The following is a 16257-nucleotide window of genomic DNA, read 5'->3' as shown; positions in this document are numbered from 1 at the left end:
CCGTGGGGTTGAGGGGATGGAAATTTCATCTGTGTTGTATGTTTCATGTAGCACATTTGACAATAAAGTTGAGTTGAGTTGAGTTAACTTATTATGTTTTGATAATATTATTGATTTTACACTTTTCCTCAATTTGAAAAAAGGATTATGTTTAAATAGCAAACATTCTTTTTCAGATTAAATTATATATTTTACAAGATGTTTGATGTAGGATACTAATCAAGCATTTAGCATTTGTCTTAGAAAGTAGTTTAGGCAAACACTTATTAGCACTTGTAAAAGGCTTTTATCTATATCCAATAAGATGGTCTTATTTGATTGCAGTCTTGTTATTTTTGCTGGAACTATGGTAATTTACTTTTTCATAGTTTCTCTTTCCTTCCACAAAGTATTTTCTATACAACTTTTTACTACCATATTTTTTGGTTTACATGTTTTATTTTGTATTATGCAGATTTTTTGTTATTATGAGTCTTATTTTGAAAGGCTTCTTTAGGAAGTGGAATCTAGCATGTTCGCTGGAAAACTAGAAGAAAAAGATGCACACAGCATGAAGGCATGACATTTGCAAGAAGTTTTACAGAGAAATTTTAGTTTAAAAGGTCCTTTATTTCTCATTTCTACCTCAAAAGGAAGGGTCAGCCAGCGAGGTATGTTTATATGTATTTATATTATTTTTTATGTCATTTTGTACAAAGGAAACCATCTCATTTAAGTTTATGTTGTATTTTAGTTCGACGGTGGTTTTGGTGTCAGTGGAAAAGAAATAATAAGAAGAATTTTAATAAAGCTGACTTCACACCAGCAGTACCGAACTCTTTATTGCCGTCAAGAAGAGGTGGAAGTGATACAACTGTTTTTTTGTCAGTCATGCAAGTTCCAAACTATTTATAGAAGAAACTCATTGCTTTTTATACATCCACCTGCGACAGAGCCAATCCGCTTTGAACCACACCTCCATGAAAGCCAATCGATATTCAAAGTTCATCTTAGAAGGCCTCCGCTATGCACCTGTCTGCTCCTGTGCACAGCCAGCGGATTCGCTATGACTTCATTCAGATGACACCCTTTCAACCCACCTCCAGCCCCTCCTCCACCTTCATAGCTAAAGCTTCATCAGAGTCTCATTCCTCCCAGACTTTTACTGCGTTCATTGTTCCACAGCCATATTCTTTGCTTCTGTTCATGCATATCTATCAAAGTTAGGGGAACTATGTTTCCTGCCGAGGTCTGAGCGCAAAAGTATCAATACATTTCTCCCAAATTATCTTTTCTCTTTGTGTGAGTTTTTCAGATTGAAATATTGTCTATCGTCAGTAACTAAAATTGCAAAGATCAAAGAACCTGAAGTAAATTATCTTTCTATTATTCGATAGGTATGGCTTACCTTATATTAGTGTGAGAACATTATGTTATGCAAGTTTTGTTAAGAAGAATAAGAATGACTTACTTAGCATTGCTGATACTGATATAGAAAATGTTTAATATATAAACATATGCTTTTAAATGTAGTTTTGTTAAATAGAAGTAACTATGATAGAATGAATGCTTTTAAAGCCAAAAATTCAGGTGGCTTGGGTAAGATGGTTGAGTTGTAGAGATCTTGTAGAGACCTGGTTTTAGGCAGATACATTTGAAATTGTTGTTAGTTCAGCATTCTTGATATCTGTCCTACAGTTGAGAAATGTAGTTGTTACAGTGGCAAAAACAAGTAGTCAGAGGACATAAATTTACATGCAAAACATAATAATATAAAAAAAACAAAAATTTTAAGTTATGCTTTACAGCAGAGGACAAAAGAAGCACCCCTCTAAGAAAATACTGTTCAGTCATAAGAAAAACATAGAGAAAAAAATTGAAATATTTAATTTGAAAAGAAAAAAATACATGTTGCAGTAATTTTTACAAGAATGTGAAAACATTTGCAATAAAAGGGATTTTAAAAACAACATATACAGAGCTGTCAAAAAGAAATTATTAAGATCTGTAAGACCCAAATTAAGGGGTTTAGAAACATTGTAAATATATCTTGATCGGATAAAGGTCCTGCCAGTAGTTCAGTTGTGAACACTTATTTGATCTGTTGGAAGCAGCAATAATTTTAAAGTCCAACAGTTAGTCAAAGTAAGTTTATTTATTTATGATTCAGCAGTCTTTTAATGAATGAGCTCTTCAGCTCTGTTTCCTTTCCTGCAAATAAGCAGCTGATCCAAAATTCCACACCACCACAGAGTCAATTAAGCTCTGCAAGAGCGCCCCCTGCCTTCCAAAATATAATAGTTTTCTTTTGGAGGTAAAGTGTTTTTATAAAAACACTATAGGGCATGATTAGATAATGCTCAAGATTAATTTCTTTACCACTAAAAAAATAACAAGGTTGTTTCTTAAGTTATATTTCAACAACTGATTTCACATTTATTTTTATATCTACTTTTTTTCTACATAAATTAAGTATAATATTCAATTTAAGCTAAAAAAAAAAAAAAAGTATAATGATAATGTTTTTGTAATAATGTACACTGTATGTGTGCTCATCTGCTCCGCTGGAAAGCCTTAAAGTGCTAAAAAGGTATGCTCAGATCATGCAATAAAAGCCAGTCATGCAAAAGTCAATACAAATGTAGGACCAAAATAATCAAAAACAGAAAATAAAAGAATTAAAACTTTCTCACTTTGTCATTTATTTTTGCATCTAGTCGTTTTAGGGGTTTTGTTCTACTGTTTAGATTTATTTGCACATACAAAAAAACAACAATATACAGTTAAAAATCTTCAGGAAAGGTTGAGAAAACCGTAGGGTTTTTTAAGGCACCTCTTCATAAGAAGTAACAATTTACAGCAACATAAAAAGAAACGTTGGAATGTCAAATGTATTAAATATACAAATTATGCAGGGCTGCCAATTTTTCACTAAACCTTGGGGAATCCTGTCAGGGTGAGATGGGGATAGGTGCAGCTATAGGTTGGAGGTTTTTAGAGGATTTAAGTGAAACAAAGTGACTGTCAGGATCCCAGTTTTTGTGTTCGTCTGTTTGTCTTGTCTTTTGTGTTTCTCCCTTCCACCACCAGGAGGCTTCTGGCTCCAGTTCGCCTCCTCACACACCCGCTATGGCAAGCACCGGAGTGCTCTGCTGGTTGCTACTACTTCGACGCCAGAGTGTTTGCCAGTTTGGGGTACTCTTGCCAAGCCTTGTTTATGCTGAGTCTAATCTGAGTTTTTGCATTTTGAGTTTTTTGTCCTCTAGCCAAGCTGAGATCACATTGAATTTTACTGAGCGCTTGTTTCTCACTGAGTCTCAACTTTGTTTGTTCTTTGGCAGGAAGCCTTCCTGCAAACTGGACCTTTTCAGACCGCCTTCTCCCAAGTGGGATCAACTGAGTCTTACCCCCAGATTCCACATACTCCGTCAGCGCTCCGCTCCGCCCCGCTGACGTACGTCGTGCGGAGCGCTTGTCTTTCATGGAAACTCAATGAGAGCCGTTCCACATCCACCGCTACTCCTCAGACGTCTCCGTCCACGTACGTCTTCTCCGTCCGTCACCGACAAATTACGGAGCCGAGCTATTTTTTGCTCCGGTCCGGCCAGGTCAAGATCCGCAATTGCAATCGCACCAAACAGGAAAAAGAACATCGACAAATTCCGGTTCGTCAAATTAAAATATAGCAGCAACAGATCGGTGACTAGAAATTATAGCACAATTCTTATATATATATAAAAAAAATAAAAATAACACAGTTTATTTAAATGATTGGATCCAAACTATTGGTTATTCACCAACCAGGAAGCAGATTTCTCATCTCCATCAAAATATTTATTTTATACCGAGGGACTTAAACTTTAATCAAATCCATTCAAAAGAAACTTACAAGAATGAAAAGAGAGGAGTTTGGGAGTAGAGAACAGGTTAATTTAAAAAAAAAGCTGTTTTGAATTATCCTTATCCCCGTTACAAAAATCTACAAATATATATTTATATATTTGGGCAGAAAACCAGAGATGGCAAAAGTACTCACTTTCCGTACTTGAGTAAAAGTACAGATACTTGTGTTAAAAAATACTCTGGTAAAAGTGGAAGTACTGATTAAACTTCTTTACTCAAGTAAAAGTAACAAAGTACAGGCTTGTAAATTTACTTAAAGTATAAAAGTAAAAGTAGAAACCACTTTTTTCATGCCGTTGCCTACATTTTAAATGGATGTCTGCCAATAGGACTAGATCTCCGTTGTGTTCATTTTCAATCATCTCGTCGTCCATGCTACTATGCTAACGCCACCGCCACCAAGCTGCAATGATTTGCCGCCAATGAATACCGCCGAATCTGTCGATTCATCTTGTAGTGGTGCGTCAAATGCAAGACAAACACTGGAACCACGGCACACAGACAAGAGTCAAGGATTCAACAACTTCTCTGAGTGAGTCGGCAACCAAATCCTCTTCTTCAAGTTCAAGAGTCATATTCCCCACTGAGCCTGAATAAACCGCTGTGTCTTCCCCTCACTTTACAGTTCCGGTTGAGCAGTGTTCAGAGCAACACTTCGTCCTCTGTTTAACTTCTTCAATAAAACCTGTTAAACCTTTTCCTTGGTCTATCTGAATTGGTTTCTCTGCATGTGGGTCCGAGCTTTAGATAAGATCATGACAATCTCGCTCAGCTGTCCAAGGGCTGCAAGGTTTTTAGCTGTAGGTCCATAAATCTGCTGCTATCGAGCCTCATCAAGATGCATTCAGACAAAAGTGCACTCAGTCCTAATCTCTAACAAAAAAAAGAGTGCCTTCTTTCGTTCTCTCGTCTGTGAGATATTAAGCCCTGAGCACTGACTGACAATAAGGTAACAGAAATTTTCTTATTTGCACGCAGCTAACTGCCAACTGAGCTACAGCACCCCCTACTGTACAGTAGGAGTAACAACATTGATTCAGCTTATAAACAAAGAACTCCCACCAAATCATGTATGACTAAAAAATAAACTATTCATACATGATTTCCAGCTTAACAACAAACATTTGAGGGAGTAGTATACAAACAAAATGCAGTTAACATTAATAACCAACCTTGCTGTTATATGTCAAACATGAGAGCAATAAATGTGTTTGTGATTTTCTAGAAGAACTACAAGTTTTTGAATAGGTCGCTCAACTATATGAGATTTGTGGGTTTTTTGTCCCACTTCATTGTTGGATTTCAATTGCCAACCTGAAGCTTGACTCTGCGCACCAAGCCATCCTCTTTTCTGGAGTTTCAGCAACCCGACCCAGTTGCCACTGGCCTCTGGGAACCATGTCTTCCTTGATGATTACAATGTCATTCACCTTAAGATTGCGCCGTGGCTGGTGCCATTTCTGTCTTATAGATTTGTTTAGAAGGTACTCCATTTTTCACCTACTCGAAAACTGTTCAGTGAGAAATTGAACTCTGCGCCACCTTTTTCTTGCATATAGGTCCTCCTTGACAAACTGTCCAGGGGGAGGTAGAGCAACCTTTGATTTCATTAAAATGAGATGGTTTGGAGTTAGAAGTTCAGGTGACTTGGGGTCATTAATTCCATCAGCACTGAGTGGTCGACCATTGATGATAGACATAGTCTCATAAAACATTGTTCTTAGAGAAGCATCATCCAGCCTGCCTTGTGATTTGGCAATGGTGACATTGAGAATGTTCCTTATGGTTCGAATCTGTCGTTCCCACACACCTCCAGCATGGCTAGTGGAGGGGGCATTAAATACAAATTCACATTGTTTGTCTGCAAGAAACGCCTCCAGAGCATTTGTATCACATTCTTTGAGTGCTTCCTTCAACTTATTTTTGGCCCCGTTGAAATTTGTGCCTTGATCACAGTACAGCTTACAGCTCCTCTTAAGTTGACAAAGCATCTAAGGGCATTAATGAAATAGTCTGTAGAGAAGTTCTCTAACATTTCAATGTGGACTCCACATGAAGAGAGGCAGGTAAAGAGGAGTCCATACCTTTTATGCTCTTTGCGGCCTTGTCTGGTGGTGAGAGGTCCAAAACAATCCATTCCGCAGTAAATGAAAGGATCTGAGATTTCGACTCGTTCCTTTGGTAGTTCTGACCTTTATTGTTCCTCTGAGGGCCGACAAAGTTTTCGTCACTGCACGGATTTGCTTATTAGCTTTGCAACTTGCTTGCTCCCACCAATCACCCAAAACCCATTTGCTCTGATTTCCATGAGTGTCTGGCTTCTGATTTGATGACAAATCTTTTCATGAAAGTGAGTTATGATCAATGTTGTAATATGATGGTCTTTCAGGAGGATGACTGGGTATTTCAGCTCTTTGAAAAGCGTTGAGTGTTTTAGTCTTCCGCCAACTCTGAGAAGTCCATGATCTAGAATGGGATCCAGCAGGAAAAGAGGGCTAGAGGTTGGCAGGCTTTCATCTGTGTTCAGCAACTTTAGCTCTTGAGGAAAGGCTTGCTGCTGGAGAAGTTGTATTACTATATCAGCAGCTCTTTAACGTTCATCCACTGTAATAATATTGCCATGCTGGGATTTATTTGTCAGTCTTTTTATTCTTGCAACCATTTTAAGTAGTATTGACCAGCTCGAAAACCTTTCAAGGCGACTGAGGAGGATGTCTTGCTCACTTGTTTGAGTTTTAAAGGTTTTGGCTACTTTAACTTCGGGATCTCCCACCAGCACCTCAGCTGGCTGGGTGGCTGGGAAGGAAATCTCTTGCAGAAACAGAAACTTTGGGCCAGACAACCAGCAAGTTTTCATGATTTCCGATTGTTGTCAGAAAATTTTGATTTCTCTTCTATTACATATTAATTCATCCTATTCACTCATTATAAAAGTTTTCACTCAGTCTGTTTCACCTTGAAGGCCACACAATTCTCTATAGGATGGTGTTTGTAGGCCAGAAATAGCTTCTTCCCATAACAAACCAAATTCTTTCTCAAGGTTTATTCATAACATGTTACTGTTAGCCAAAGTGTGTGTAATTTGTTTTGACTCTGTCTACTTTTCCCATTGTTGTAAGTAAGGGGGAACGAATGCTGCTCATGCAGAACAGGGCAGAATGCTGCCATAAGGGCTGTATGATGAACTGCTCTCTCTTTGCAAAGATGTAAATACATGTGCCGACTGAGTGAAATCCATCGATCTCCTTTTATTTAACTAGGATGAATAGTTTATTTTTTTTTTCACAACACCGATGCACTAAGGCCTCTGGAAGCATGATCTGCTGGATTTTGAGCTGTATCAATATAGTGCCACTGTTTAGGATTTGTAATCTGCCTAATCAGCAAGACGCGGTTTGCAACAAAGACATGAAATCTTTGTGCCTCATTGTTGATATATGCTAGAACAGCTTGGGAGTCTGTCCAAAAGAACTCCCTATCAATGTGCATCTCAAGCTCTGATTTTAGCATTACACTGATTTTGGCAGAGATGACTGCAGCTGAGAGTTCTAGTTGTGGGATGCTTGTAACTTTGGTAGGTGTGACTGTAGCTTTAGCCATGACCAGACTACAGTGTACTTTGTTGTTATCACTTTTGAACCTAATGTAGGAGCATGCCCCATAGCCAATGCTACTGGCATCAGAAAAGTGATGCAACTCCACATTAATTATGTCCTTTAGTTCTGGTGGATGGTAACATCTGGGTACTTCAACTAATTTGAGCTTTTCCTAACTATTTTTCCAGTCCTCCCACCTTGAACGTAGGTTGTCAGGAATGGGATCATCTACCGTATTTTCACGACTATAAGGCGCACTTAAACGTCTTTTTTTTTCCTCAAAATGTGCGGTGCGCCCTATGGTGCGGTGCGCCTTATGTGTGTTGTAACTGCGACTTTTGAGACCACCTCATTGAGGAGATGATGAAAGAGTGGCTGAATGTAAGGAGGCCAGGTGTTTTTTTTCCACCCCTCACCATCGCTGTTAATATGTAACTCCATGCGTGCCCATCTCACAGCTGATGTGAAAAACATGGGGAAACAAATTAACGCTGCTCGACATCGGTGTGAACCGGACCCAGCAGGTGCAGCAGAAGCAGCGTGTTTACATGCAAAGTCAATGGTTGACGCGCATATAGGTGCAGCAAAAGGTCCCGCAGCGCATTTTGGTGCAGCACGTCGGGAGCGTTTAAGCATCTGAAGCGCCGCCAACGCGCTTCTGCTGCTCGAGATGGAAAAATTGAAGTTTTGCTGCTGGACGCGCCGCATCAACCAATCAGAGAAGCTGATCTGGGAGCTGCCAGCGAGACAGACAGCGCTCTGATGACATATGATATTAACGCAAATGGAAAAGGCTGGATGGATGCGTGGCTGAGGCAGGTGTATGTGAGAAGACTAGGTGGTTTTTTCCACGCATCACCATCGCTGCGTGCCCATCTCACAGCCGATGTGAAAAAAAGGTGAATCAAATGTGTGTGAAACGCTGTGCTCGCCGTTATCCCGGGGGTCTGACAAAGGAGCTTCAACCGCTCGACATCGGTGTGAAGCAGCCGTTCGAAGTAAGGCTGCGAGCGGCGTGGGAGCGATGGATGACCGACGGAGACCACAGTTTCAGGATAAGAAGGCAGCGCCAGGCAGATTACGCCACCGTTTGCGGATGGATTGTAGATGCTTGGACTAAAGTGTCTGCTGGCTCTGTTGTTCAAGCTTTCGCAAAAGCCGGCATTATTTCTGAGGAGCTGCGCTGCACGGAAAGTGACTGACAGCGAAGAAGGGGAAACTGGCATGTCTGATTTAGCGCAGCTGTTTTATTCAGAAACAGAGGATGATGACTTTGATGGGTTTGATTAATACTTTGTAATAAATACATGAATAAAGCACAATCATACTCAGTTTTGCTCCCGCTGTATTTTTCTCCCTGAAAACTTAATTCAACAGCATCCCCGGCGCGTCTCCTCCTCTTCATCGCGGTGGCTGGCAGGTGTTTTTTCATCTAAATAATCTAAATCTTGCAGCTATATTTGCTGTGATCAGTGGGAATAAAGTAGTTTTAATATGTTTTTAAGTGAGAAAGTCCACCTGAAAACTTAATAATTGCAGTCAGTTCATCCAGATTATCTATTTCTGTCGGAGGCGCTCAGACCCCCACATACCAGCGGTGCGCTGACAGCAGAAATCTCTTCATCAGCAGCCTGTAGGCTGGGCAGCCTGGGGTTCACCGCGGCTGCTGGCAGGTGTTTTTCATCTAAATAATTTTAGCTGCAGGCACCAGGATACCGGCAATAAAAGCGAACATATTCCGTCAGCAGGTTTCAGGATTTTAAGTTAATTTAGGAGTGACCACAGCGCTGTGTCATCTGCGATGTGTCTGTCTCACGGCCAGCTGCCAGGTTTGATTAATACTTTGTAATAAATACATGAATAAAGCACAGTCATACTCAGTTTTGCCCCCGCTGTACTTTTAAATACGCAGTAGAGGTATTTAAAGGTAGTAGAGGACTTGTACCTGTATATAAAAAACGCGCCCTATAGTCCGGTGCGCCTTATGTGTGTGTTAAATACAGAAATGGGACACATAACTGAGAGTGCGCCTTTTAGTCCGGTGCGCCTTATGGTCGTGAAAATACGGTAATCCGATGCCTTTACCGCAGAGCTCCTGTACTATACTTTTACCACTTAAGCAAAAAGGGGCTACAAACCCTAGTGGGTCATACAAAGATGAAATCACTGATGGTATGCTCCGACGACTAGGAGGCTGGTTCTTTGTATCTACGTTGAAACTGAACATGTCAGTTTTTCCCTTTTCTGAAATGACAGAGCACTCCCACCAAGGAGTTAATCATATCAGTTCCTGTGAGAAGAGTATCGTTCAGTGAGACGCCAAGAAACCTGGAAGAACAGTCAAAGACTGCTCTTAACTTTGTCGGCTTCCTGGGATGGTAAACCCCATGATGTGCGATGTACCATACAGTCTCATCAGTCACAGGAGGGACTAGTTCTGCATCATCACTGCTGATAATGTGTCTCATAAAGGCAATGTAAAGCTCATGATTCTGTTTGTCAGCCTTGAGCCTTTTCTTTAGGTAGTGCAGTCGAACTGTAGCTAGCTTCTTATTGTTGGGAAGGGCTGGTGACTTGTGATCCCTGAAAGGAAGGGGCATCTGGTAATGTCCATCATCTCTCTGCTTTATTGTGTCACTGAGGAGCTGTAAAAAATAGAGGTCCTCCTGAGACACGTACTTATCTTCAAAGTTTCTCTCATTCAAGTCTGACTCCAAGACTTTTAGCATATCAGCTGTAGAGGGTGTGTGCATTTCTTTAACTTCGATTCGATGCACATAACTCTGGTTTCCCTCTCTGTCTAAGTGGTGATCACTAGACCCAATGATATCCAACCAAGTATGGTTCTTTGTGCGAAAGGCTCAGTTAGTTGTCCTGTAAGAACTTCTAGGGGGGCTAGTGCTGATGGACAGTCATAGCCATTTAGCAAACCCACTTCACAATCTTAGTATCTAGTGGCTGTAACTGGTTGGCTATACCTTTAAGGTGTGGCCACTGAAGTGCAGTTTCTCTTGTGGGAATGCTGGACATGTCAACTGGGATAAAATCACAAGAGTAGGCTTGTTTTATTTTAACATGGGTGTCGGAGTCAAAGCTATGCACCGGCAGGTTGCTAGCAAGTTTACTTGCCACAACTGTTGTAACCCGAATCATGTCCAATGATCACTTAAGTGTGGTGGGGTTCTCTCTGTAGCTATACCTTAAACTATGGAACTATTCAGTGAGTGGTCAAAACTCAGGTATTTATTTTAAACACACTGAACACAAACGATAATTCCCCAGTAAACTCCCCCTCACAGTAAAAAAAAAGTACTCCTCAGCCGCTTTGCTAGGGCAAATAATCTCTAAAAATGACAGAAAAACCGTGTGGCCACACTAGAACAAAAACTTCGAAACACCTGCACAGGTACTAAACAAAATAGCAGGCACACAAAAGAAAATACCCCCCGAAATAAATTGTTACAGGCCTGTTATCTGTGTAAACTGAAGAAACAATCCTTTTCCAAATGTCCTTTACTCACAGTACCGTAGTCCCAGTCTTCCAGTGAAACAAAAAAAGAAAACCTGTGTGCGAGCCGCACAAGATGTCCAGCCGGGTGGCTGATGAAGTCCCTCCCTTGTTGCCCGAGGAACCTCTGGCGTTCCTCGTCACCAGGGCGCTATCCGGGCAGCGTTGCTCCCATGCCGGCTACTTCAGTGGAACCACTGGCTGTTCGGAAACCAGGGCGCTAACTGAGTAGCTCCGAGCTGCATCTAGCAAGGGCTAACTTTTCTCAGCCAGCCCTCGAGCTGGGTTGAGGCTTATAAACTCGGCGAAACTATGAAACTATGAACTAAAACACTCCCTGCAACTATGTCCCTTGAACATGCCCTGCCGATTCGGTATTAACTCCAGTGGCTCTCCGGCAGTTTTTTCTCCCTCCGAGCAAACTGTCTTTCCTTCTCCCTTATTTTTTCTCTTACCTAGCAGAGAAGACCCGGACTGCCCAACACCGCCCCCCCCCCCCCAACCCCCCCACCCCCCCTTGTGGGGGGTGTTCTCTCAAACTCTTTGAACTTGCTGAGCACTTCATTTTTCTGCCTCATGAAGTATACCTTGCAGCATTTAGAGTAGTCATCAATGAATGTCACAAAGTACTTTGACCTTCCTATGGATTCAGTCTGCATAGGATTGCATTTCTCCCACTAACTTGAATGGCTTTCTAGACAGCTTGCCCTCCACACATACTTCACCGAAGGAGTTCTCTTCATTATTAGAAAAGTCAGTTTTACCCATCAGAGATTTCAGCTCCTTCGGCATGATAGTGTGGCCCAGTCTTTGATGCCATAGGCGGGCTGCAACTGATGCACTTTCTGCTGCATGATGGACAGGCGTACTCCCCTCCATCTTTCCCACGCATGTAGCACCGGGTCTTCTTGAACTGCACGGTATTCCCTTTTTTCACAGCAGCTCCCACTGAGAAAATATTTTCACACAGCTTGGGAACATACAGTACATCATACATTATGACATCTTTGACATCACTAACTTTGAAAGTCATTCTCATTTTAACATTGCCGAGTCCTTGTGCATCGACTACTCTAGCATCACCAAGTCTCACTGATTGTGGCTATGTGAATTCCTGGTAATCCTGTAGTATTTCTTTTGAGCATGTCATGTGTCTTGACGCTCCAGAATCAATCAGCCATTCGAATTGTTTCACTTTTTCACCCTGATTATTCTCTCTGGCAACAAATGCACTTTCAGTTGTACTCTCAGAATTTTCATTCTCCTCACATGTCACTTGTTTTGCCTTTTGGGTTTGATTTTTATTTCTTATCTTTGGACAATTTCATTTCAGATGTCCCTCCTTGACAAATTTAAAACATTTCCATGTGGATTTGTCAATTTCCTCCGGCTGTGGATCCCCACGCACTTGAGTTTTTATTGCACGTAGCCCGGTTGTCTGGTCCACTTAGCTTGTCGATAAACAGTCTGCCCTCCATTGTGAATCCCACAACACAGAGTACTCTACACAGAATCCGTGTAAAACCACTATTTTAAGCTCTTCTACTGGAACTACTTGTGACCAACTGGGCCGATAAACTGTTGAATTTTCACTTAACTTTGTTGAAGTGAACAAAACGGAACATACAAAGCACCAGTGGGTGGCAGTATTTCACATCCTGACCTGCATTTTCAAATTACTGTATTACAACAGATACTTCTGGTCCTCTCAGCAGGTATTTTGGTCCAATACCCATGAGCAAACTGCTGCAGTTGTCTTAGGTTTGAAGGGTGACAAGGTTTTAGCTCCTTCCAAAGATGCTCAATAAGATTCAGATCAAGGCTCCTAGAAGATCTCACTGACTAAATCTCAAAAATTTGCTGAAACATCAGGAAAGATTTTGGTTCACCCAAATAATATATACGTGTAATTATCAAGGTAGTATTGTTTCCAACAGTGTAGTTGATAAAACACAAAAACGAATTACTTAAAATAAAAGTCAGGTCAGTTCAAAATGACGTTATTGGTTCCAGATGGAAAAGTGGGAATTGTAACAGTTCATTAATAACATTTATGCAAAGTACAATTAAAGATGTTTACAATAAAAAACAAATCCTGAAATTAATTCTGTAAAATTATGGATTATAAAAAATAAGATAAATCGACCTTGTATAAAGATAATTGATTACAATGCTACATAAAGTAGTGTGTTGTTTAAGGTCAATGAATTAACTGATGACATCCAGTTTTTTTTACTGTGGAGCAGGTTTATACTGGTCGCATCTGTCTCCAGTGAGGTAGGGATCACACTTCAGAGAGTATTTCACTTCTATGTTTCCCATCCCAGAGCAGGTGAAAGAGTTGCTCCACTGGCTCAGTTGCTTACTGCATGAAATCATAAGGTCATCATATCCAGGGTCCCAGTCCCAAACATCAATTTTCAGCCAATCTAGTGTGTGCCGTAGATGTTTAGGACATCCTTGTACGCAGCAGTACTGTTGGAGTCATAGTGACTTGGCAGTGAGTTTAAGTGGGATCTAAATTCTGGGCTGAGGGATGGAGTGCTTGACACACGGAAGCTAAACACCAAGAGAAAGTTAGACCATAAAATCATTATCCATTTTAATGAATATGACCTCTGAACTTAAAACAAAAAAATCTAAAGTTTATTGTACCCATAATGGGCACAGGTGACCCTGTGCATGCTGAAAGTGTGTCGGTCCTCTCTTGTTCGTTCAGAAGCAAAATTGTAGGCAGAGGAGCGGGTTCCTCCCAGCTGCAGACTGCCAGAGGCGCTATGATCATGTATATCCAATCCAAACTAATAAAAAGACAAAAAGGGCTGTTTAGTTGTTTGATAATTAGGGATGAGCTTCTGACATTCTGTGTTCAAAGTAGTTCTGAAATGTGTTTTTACCGTCCAGTCACTGCTGTCTTGGGTTGTGTAAGTATTAACCATCGAGCTGTTGGCACATATTAGTATGAATTACCACATGTCAAAACAACAGGCAAATTAAAAGAAATTTTAAAAATGCAAAAGGTAGAATTGTGAGGATGGTAACTGTCTATAAAGTAGGTTTCATTTTGTTTTAGTAATGTGACAAAATGAGGAAAAGCTATTTTCATGAAGTAGTAGCAATTTAAGAACAAATGTTTCTCCAGAAAATCAATGAAGTATCTAAATCCTAGTTATGATATTTTTTGACATTGTACCTTGAAGAAGTGTGAAAACTGTTCTCGATATCAGCACTGCATGTGCTGAATGCACGCCAGTCCACTACAGAAGATGGTAGCTTAAAATAAAACAGCAGGACAATTAATATTTGACAAATGAAATACACAATAGTGTTTATTTCAGATTTGACAGTACTTTCTGGAGCTTGTTCCCTTGAAGAGGGTTGGAGCAGAGGGTACAGGTTCCACTGGAGCTCAGATAAGTCTTAAAATCAATCACATAAGCGCCTTTTCTGCGCAGTGTGACCACATCAAAACCTTCTCCTACCAGGTTGTGGCCTGGTACAAATGGAGTAGCATCACATTGGGCTTGAGTCCCATTCAGACAGCAGAGAACAGAGCAGGGAAACAGGAGGAGGCTTAGCAGAAGAGGCATCAAGGTCGAGCAGACGGCCATGATTAGGGGCTAAAAAAGAAATGGAAAAGTTCATGAATCACTGCTGTTTCAGAGTAGATGGCTAGTACTATAAAGAGTGAATGTTAGGCATAATTACACCGCATCAAAAATTTACTTTAAAATAGTCCATATGCAAAATCGTGAGTTTACTAACACTAATATGGCCGTTATTCAGACATAATAAGCCTTCTCAATTTACAATTCAAAGACTGTAAAGCTAAAAGAAAAAAAAAACATTAACTGTAATGATATAAATTCAGAAGTAACACAAGTCTTTCACTCATTATAAAACCCAGCTCAACTTTATTTTCTCCGTCATTCAGCAGTGCATTAGCAAAAATGATCAAATTGACTCCTTATAGTTTTATCTTTTGGTTGAAGAATGAAACAGGGCTAGTTTTGGTAGTTTCAAGCATTTGCAAAAGTTGAAAAACCTACTGTTGAAGAGCCACTTCCAGATTCAGCAGCTCAAGCAAGACCTGAGGAGAATGAGCTGAGGACCACAGTTTATAAAGAGGACAGAAAGAGGAGGACCAAAAGCTCCAAAGATATATGGTTGGCTTAACAAACATAGAACCATCTGATATTGATAGGGGTTACAGGAAATGTCCTTGGTAAAGCATAATAATTAAATAAGATGAGCTTATTAGTAAAGATAAATATTACATAAGGCACTTTCCCCCCCCTTCTGTTTGTTTAACATCCAAATAGTAGATCATATGAAAACACTTTTAAATGTTGAGATTTTTACCAAATGTTTCCCTTTTTTTCAAAATAAAAAAGTGTATATTATTATGGACAGAATCAGGATTTTGAATTAAATGTATTAATTTGTGGTTAAGGTTCAAAAAAGCTAATTATTTTTAATGAAACCTACCTGGACAGAGTTCTGAATATCAGTTGCACAAGAGTTTTGCTCTTTGGCAACAGGGGCAAGGGTTGACTTTATCGTATTTGTTGAAACTCTGGTTGTTGACCAAACAAATTAATGATTTAACTTGATCAAAGACTACTAACTAGTGCCATCTCGAAACTAAATGACAGAAAGGCAAAAGACAACTGGGCATTATAATGCTTATCATTAAGTATAAATAAAAAAGCAATTCATTTTTTTCTTCTAGTACCTAAAACTTTTAAAATGTATTTGATTTTAGCAGATACATTAAAATCTGTTCATGTAATGTAATTAACTCCCATTTGCAGCTTATAGCTGAATGGTTGATAAAAATTGCTTCAAAAGAGATCCACTGATTTGATCCAAACAATTGCCCTAGCTTCACGCAGCTCCAGGACTTTAGAATAAGTGAGGAAAAGTGGAGGAAATAAAGTATCACAGCTCTGATGTTTACCTGGCTCTGAAACGGCTCAAAGATAAACAGAGCTTACAGATAACAGTATCACAAAATTAAAGTTCTTCATTATAAAAGAAAATGGAGTTCTGACTCTGCGAGCTAGAAAAACCACATCAAAAGGGAAGTCCTGAAAGTAAGATCAGGGATGACAAAAGCCATTTGGAGGCCCAGAGCACAAATGCTATGTGATTCCCCCAACTGGAAATTATCATTTCCCTCATTTCTCTGTATTTCTAATATAACACCTCAATATTAATATTTTGACAACAGCTGGAATAAACTAATACTATTCCATACAATACAAATGT

General features: G+C 40.0%; 1 protein-coding gene across 3 annotated transcripts in view; it reads right to left on the bottom strand.

The window, feature by feature from the left end:
- Nucleotides 1-15186, bottom strand: part of LOC119783685 (perforin-1-like) — a 36648-nt gene extending 21462 nt beyond the window's left edge. The window contains exons 1-6 of one of the 3 annotated variants that reach the window (XM_038285314.1): nucleotides 15036-15186; nucleotides 14337-14606; nucleotides 14180-14259; nucleotides 13884-13929; nucleotides 13642-13787; nucleotides 13434-13545 (exon numbers count right to left, since the gene is read on the bottom strand). In XM_038285314.1, coding sequence (XP_038141242.1) covers nucleotides 13434-13545; nucleotides 13642-13787; nucleotides 13884-13929; nucleotides 14180-14259; nucleotides 14337-14597 — 645 coding nt within the window. In that variant the 5' untranslated portion in view covers nucleotides 14598-14606; nucleotides 15036-15186. The remainder of the gene's footprint in view (nucleotides 1-13433; nucleotides 13546-13641; nucleotides 13788-13883; nucleotides 13930-14179; nucleotides 14260-14336; nucleotides 14607-15035) is intronic. The other 2 variants (XM_038285315.1, XM_038285316.1) reach the window with 2 other exon arrangements.
- Nucleotides 15187-16257: the final 1071 nt, after the last annotated feature.

This window comes from Cyprinodon tularosa, unplaced genomic scaffold (assembly GCF_016077235.1).
Source record: "Cyprinodon tularosa strain WSP-4 unplaced genomic scaffold, ASM1607723v1 ctg21, whole genome shotgun sequence".
In the NCBI taxonomy this organism is placed as follows: Eukaryota; Metazoa; Chordata; class Actinopteri; order Cyprinodontiformes; family Cyprinodontidae; genus Cyprinodon; species Cyprinodon tularosa.
This window is presented reverse-complemented; position numbering and strand designations above follow the sequence as displayed.